Source organism: Panicum hallii, chromosome 9 (assembly GCF_002211085.1).
Source record: "Panicum hallii strain FIL2 chromosome 9, PHallii_v3.1, whole genome shotgun sequence".
In the NCBI taxonomy this organism is placed as follows: domain Eukaryota; kingdom Viridiplantae; phylum Streptophyta; class Magnoliopsida; order Poales; family Poaceae; genus Panicum; species Panicum hallii.
The window spans coordinates 29,460,077-29,466,677 of record NC_038050.1 but is presented as its reverse complement, the minus strand read 5'-3'; the positions used below and the strand labels follow the sequence as shown (position 1 = coordinate 29,466,677).

At 48.9% G+C, this 6,601-nt stretch overlaps 1 protein-coding gene across 1 annotated transcript; it reads right to left on the bottom strand.

Annotated features, from left to right (window-relative positions):
- Positions 1-5,164: 5,164 nt before the first annotated feature.
- On the bottom strand, positions 5,165-5,860 carry LOC112872974 (vegetative cell wall protein gp1-like). The gene has a single exon (XM_025936008.1). It carries the CDS (start codon positions 5,858-5,860, stop codon positions 5,165-5,167), a length of 696 nt encoding a protein of 231 aa, XP_025791793.1.
- Positions 5,861-6,601: the final 741 nt, after the last annotated feature.

Sequence of the window (6,601 nt, the reverse complement as noted above, 5' to 3'; positions counted from 1 at the left end):
GAATTACACCGGCTCAAGTGCGCAAGCCCTCTCTCAAGGGCTTCAACGTACTTCAAACAGTGTAATCCTTTGGCCTGTCGGGTAACGTCCCGATACTCCACCGAATGCAGGATCAAACAAGGTACCTCGCACGAAGGCGAGTCCAGCGATACAATTGCCATCACATTTTACATCATAGGCAGGTATATTACATGGGTGTTCAAAAGTAACATAAGTTCCCAACTGAGAGAAAATTATTACAAAACAGTTCAAGGATTCAAGCCATGGCAGCGGAGTTTAAAACACGGTCACTGTACACGTCGATGGTACGGATATCATGCTAGCCCTAACATGATATCACTCGGTAGGATCAGTCTTGGCCGGGGATGGGTCCCACTCCACGGACCAACCATCGGGCAGCGGGTAAGGCCATGGCATAGGCAGAGCAGAGTCCTCAGGGGGATTACCTGAATAAAAGTCACAATGCAAGACTGAGTACTCTAATAATCAGCAAGGCTTACCCGTTCATAGTATACTTAGCCATGTAACTAGACTTATGAAGGCTTTAAAGGTTATGGGTAAAGTTTTCAGCTGAAAAGCAACAAAGAGTAGATCCTTAATTTCTATATTTTAGCTTTCAAGTTCTATGTGATTAATCATTCTAGATAAGCACCTATAACTATTCAAGCATGGTAGAATCTTTAGCCAAACATCATCTTTGATGACCATAAAGTTGCTCTTGTTACTCTATGTGGCAAAGGGATCAAGCAGTCTCAATTTCCGCAAGAAACGGACGATTCTTGAATCGAATTTCAGCCTTGCAAGGGTAAACCTAACTCACACGCTTGGAAAATCCAGAGATTGTTCCGAAGCAACCGTTTGCCTTTCATTCCGACTCGTGGATCAGAGCCACCACAAGCGACTACAGAACCATACGCACATCCAATGTGCAGGACGTACACATGTAGAGCGACTACACGACCGTACTCCTGGTTGCCCTACAACATGTATTCCTACACGTCGAAGCGAGCGGCTATTCAAACTCAAGTTCTAATATTCAATACATTGGTTTCTAGGAAAATGCAACTAGGGTTTCCCATACAATTCCTAAGAACTTTAATGCATAGATAGTTATAAATAAATATAGATTGCAGTGTAAATAAAGTAAGGGTTATGTCCGGGGCTTGCCTTCTTGAGTGGGGTTAGGGGCAGGAGTGTCAAAGTTTTCCGAACTTTGGTTCGGAGCTTCAGTTAAATTCTCGACGACGTTCCCGGCGTCTTCAGAAATTTCCACTCCTTGATCCGAGATCAGTTCGTAGTCTCCGTCGGCGAGAGAAGTGGAGTCTATATGATATGCAAAGATGTAATTTAACGGATGCATATACTTTTATTTTATTTTACCTGAAATATATTTTTTTGGTTTTGTGGACTGTAGGAAGGGGAAGAACACTAGATAAACTCACAGATCAACCTGGAATCCTGATACCACTTGATAGAGCCGGAGTGCCCGATCTTTCGGTGAGTGGGAATAATTTCGACTTGATGGAAGTAGACCCTCACGATCCGACTACGACGAGCGAACCCGAAGCGCCAATGCAATCGCTGAACCAACTCCCTGTGGTTACCGACCTTGTTGGTGCAAGATCAGCCTGATCACGAAGATCAATTCCTGTTCGCAATCGAAGAACGAACAAGAACAAGAGGCGAGCAATCTATATATCACTCGAAGGTGGAGTTCTGCAATACACGAGAACAGCGCTGATTTGTGCGTGTTCAGGAGTAGGTAAAGCTAGATGTAAAAAAAAACTCAAGTCTAAAAATAAAAGAAGAGTCTATCTAAATAGGGGACGCAGCCCCTGGCGGCCAAGAGGGGCGGCGTGCTACAGTACCCGCGGGTACTGTTCACACCTAGGGTTGCGAAGGTTGGGCCTCCTGTTGGGCCAACTGCTATTCTTCTGGGCCTTCGTTCTTCAATAGCATGATGTAGTTCAATTCCCTCTCACGGGCCTGAGTAATTGGCCCAAGTGTAGGGGATGGTGCCTGGGCCTGGAGTGGAGGTGCGCCTGGTGGTGTAGGTGGCGCCTGGAATGCTTCTGGTGCTGCTGATGTAGATGTTCTTGTATTATAGTTGATGTCCTCATCAGTAAGTGCCAAGAACTCATTTAGTTTCTGCTCCATCAGTCCTTCAGGTATATGATGTGCTCTGAAGGCATTCCGAAATTCTTCCTAGGAGATAACATGGCCATCAGCTTGCATGGCACAATAGTTATCCCACCAGATACGGGCAGCTCCGCGCAGTTGTTGGGCAGCGAAGTGAGCCTTGCTAAAATCCGCACATGGAATCATAAGAAGAGCAAATTTAGATTCAATGGTGCGAAGCCAAGCATCGGCATCAAGGGGCTCCTCAACTTTGCTGAATAGTGGGGGCTGGGTACTGAAGAAATCTTGGTAGTTTGCCACCTGAGGTTCATCACGACCTCCTCGTGATTGCTGGCGCTGTGGATTCTACTGTGCCTGTACCAGTAGATTGAGAAGTTCGGTTTGCCGAGCCATAACCTCGGCTAGATTTGGAGGTGGTGGTGGCGGTTGTTGAGAACCGCTGGCCTGATCTACCCGGAATCCTTCCGGGGTTCTGCGTGTGGCTCCAACCATCTGAAACAAAGGAGATATCCATTATTAACCACATAGCCTTTCTCCCAATTTCAGAAGATACACCACTCAGATATGCAATTCACATACTCCATTCAACCAACTCATTTCAGAAGTAAAGATATTGAACAAGATGATGAAACATAAAACTTATATTACATCACAGATTCTGGCTGTCCTTAACATCGCACATTAAAAGGATCCATACACAGGCCATCTATATTACAACAAATGGCACAAGGTCTAGATAAGCTACTTACTACCTAAGTCACTACACTTTACACGGGTTACATCTAGAGAGTCGATGATTTGACAAACTAGAAATCGTCGAGATTGCCTATAGAAGACTGACTGCCAGAAGAAAAGTAATCTGGCTGAGGATTGGGCTCCAGGTCTCCATGCTCAGAGTCGAGATCCAAAACTTCCTCGACTTCCTCCGGGTCTTCTTCTCCACCTTCAGGTACTACGGGTGCAGCGGGAGGTACTGGTTGCTGATGCAGTTCTTCAATGTGAGCCTGGGCATCATTAGCCTCAAGGATCAGGTCGTGGATTTGTTCTTGGAGGAACTCAATGATTGTATTGCACTGAGTGATGATAGCATCACTCTCATTGATTTGATCTTCTCGACGAAGGATGGTTTCATATCGTGCTGTGATGATTTCATCCTTCTGGGTAACCAAGGCTTGAAGTTCCACTATTTGAGTAACTTGACGATCAGCATTCCGATAGTGACCTTGAGCCACACCAGTTAACTGACCCATACCACGACGCAGCAAAATCTGATAATGGTGTTGAACATTCATAAACCTGGTGATACTACGGATCATTTCTTCGGCCAAATCTCCCAACAAGTGACCATAATGGGCTATCCGAAAGTTCCATTCCGGATCACTAGAGTCTATAGCAGGGAACAGACCAATGGGATACCTGGCAACCTCCATTGGATGCTGGTTGCAGAAGATATGGATAGCCTCCAGAGCAGCAGTCTTAATGGTATCAACAAGACGATACCCCACCATATCGACTTCTATGGGGTGCCACTGAGAGCGGAAAGGATGTTGAGGGATTATCATCTTGACTCGGCATCGAGGGACACCTTCTTCTCGATATTCCACTTTGTCATATTGTGGAGGCTCAGTGTAACAGATTCTGAGAACTCACAAGGTAAATGGAATGAGACAATCGATTCTGATAACGGCAAAGGCTGGAAATCAGACAGATGCTTAAGGTACTCAACTAAAACTATCACAAGAATCCTATCGACCCATACTAGAGATAAACAACACTCTATTCACTTTTTTAAAAAAATTACAACATACACAATGCATTTACTGTGTATTAAGGATGGATTATGCATGCACGTACTATTCGACCTCACAACCAAAACAATTGCCGAATATCTCCGGACTTACGTGGTTAATTTCAGTGGCATAAGACATACGTCTCTCACTAATAACTAGTCGATAAGTCCTATCCGCCTTAACTTCGTATTCATGGTTAGTGTACCTGCAGAAAACCACAATATATATCCAATGAATCTTTCATGCCAGCATGTCATGAAAGCGTTCCAATCATTACTGTTCACTATAGAAACAGCATCTGTACCATTATCGCCGTACAGACAACGTTAACATACGTTATCGGAACAACGTATTCACGGGGGTACCGCAAAATGCGGGGGTATGATGTGACAGTTCATGTACTTGTAATCTAGGCACATTATTTGTTAGCGTGAAGTATGTGCTTATTAATGTAAAGCTTGTGTATGTTTATGTGAAGCTTTTGAAAATTTAAAGCGCAAGTAAAAAGGGTATTTTTGTAATTATAGAAAAACCTAGGGTTGTTTTTGCAAAATGTATTTGGATGGGAGGTAATCTCAAAATGAGTGAAGGGTAGTTTTGCAAATATGTTTTTCTTACTTTATTCCCTGTAAAAAAATATATTTGTCCAAAAATTTCATTTGAAATGTGTGTGTTGAAGTGTGTAAAAATTTTGGGTAAAGTGGTGAAAATAAGGGTATTTATGTAATTTTATAAAAGTATAAGTCCTTATATGCAAGTATTTGATTTACAAAAGTAACTTTCAAAATTACTTAGGACTAAAGTGTAAAAAGTGCAAGTCATCATGACATGTCTATCCAATCATTATGACGGGTCTATCCCGTCATCATGACGTGTCATAAATGCTTGCATTTAGATCCTGAATTTTATAAAGTTTCATTCTTTAGGACAAAAGCAATTCAAATCCAACTTTTGCTCAAAATTTCACGTGTAAAGATGCAAGTTTTGAGTTTTTGAACTTGGGCCCTAAAGCAATGTTGTAGAGTTTGAAAAACTCTCCAACTTTCGTTTTGGGCATTTCTTCATTCGGGTTTTAAATCAATGGGAAATTTTTCTTTACAAACAAGTCCCTGCAGTTTTCTGAAATTGCGTATAAGCCCTTGGGAAATTCCATCTGTCCTTCTTCTCTCCTCTTCCTTATCCTGGCGTCTCCTTTCTTTTTCCTTCCCCACCGGCGGCAGCTCTATCAAAATCGCTCATTTCCTTCCTCTCTCTCTCTCTGTTCCTTCCTCAGCAGGCAGCACAGGCGGCGCAGCGCGCTGGGCGAGAGGCGCGGCCGGGTCGGGGGGCGCGGGCGCGGCGACCCCGAGCGGAGCGGCCCGGGCGCGGCGGGCGCCGAGCGAGCGCGCAGCGCACAGGAGCAGGAGCCGGGCGGGCGGTTGTGGCTCGGCCCGGGGCGGCTTGGCGCGGAGGCCGGCGGCGCTGGCGGGCGGCTCGGGTGCGTCACAGGCGCGGGAGCGAGCGGCATGCGCGGCGCGGAGCGGCAGCTCGGGCGTGGCGCAAGCTCGCAGAGGCAGCGCGTGGCGCGGGCGCTCGAGCTCGAGGGCGGCACGCAGGCGTGGGCTGGTGAGCCTGGGAGCGAGCGGAGCAGGCTCGGGTGCGGTGCAAGCGGGCGAGCCTGAGGCGACGGTGCAGGTGCGTGGGAGCGACGCAGCGCAGGAGCAAGCGCGCGCGTGGAGCAGGCGAGCGGATGCAGGCGCGCGTGAGCGCGTGGCGTTGGCAGTGCTGGAGAGCGGGACTGGCGGCCGCAACAGGAGCTGGCGCAGGCGAGCGGCTGCAGCTCGGGCAGTGCGGGCGCAGCGTTGGCGCGTGAGCGGCACGACGCAGGAGCAGGAGTGGAGCCCGGGGCCAGGCCGCGCTGGAGTGAGTGGCGCAAGAGCGTGTGCGGGCATGGCGCCGCCCGGCGTGCAGGACTGAACGTGTAGGTGGAGCTCTGGCGTGGCGGTTTGGCGTGGGCTAGCACGAGGATAGCAAGGCCCCGCGCGTGGAGTACCTGGTGATGGTCTGGTGCGGGCGGCCGCAGCAAGACGTGACGAGGGCCAAGAACGCGCGCGATTCGGGCGTGCGTGGAAGCGACGTGATAAGACCGGAGTAAGCGCGGATCCGGCAACAGAAGAAGGAGGAGGAGCTATGCAGGGCAACGACGTGCAGGGCGACGGCGTGCAGCGCATGACGGTGTTCCCGCTGGGCGAGCTCAGGCCGCGACCGAGTTGGTGTGCAAGAGGGTCGCGCGTGATGGACGTTGGAAGCCGTCGAAGAGAAGGCAGCGGAAGGCACGGTCCTAATACAGGCAGACCACGGTCCTCGTGAAGGCGGAGGTGTAAGTATGGCATGGTGAATCGAAAGGAGAAGCTGCGGAACGAAGGCGACGGCTGGGCGTGACTAGCTCGGAGGAGCTACGGAACAGCCAGACACGACGAGCTCCCTTCATCATGCAGAGGTCAAAGCACGAACAGCGCGACACGGGTCCGACGCGTGACGCAGGACTGACGGCCGGCTCGATTCGTTTCCACAGGCGTGTGCGTAAGCAAGGCAATCGACCACGCGCATGCCGGCTGGGGGCCGCTGGTACGGGAGCAGAGCAGAAGCGGCGCACCAGGGATGTAACCAAGCACGGCAGTCCTGCAGAAAGC

Bases quoted from the DNA above. Each gene is read 5' to 3' on its own strand.
- LOC112872974 (XM_025936008.1), bottom strand. From the start codon at position 5,860: ATGCCCGCACACGCTCTTGCGCCACTCACTCCAGCGCGGCCTGGCCCC.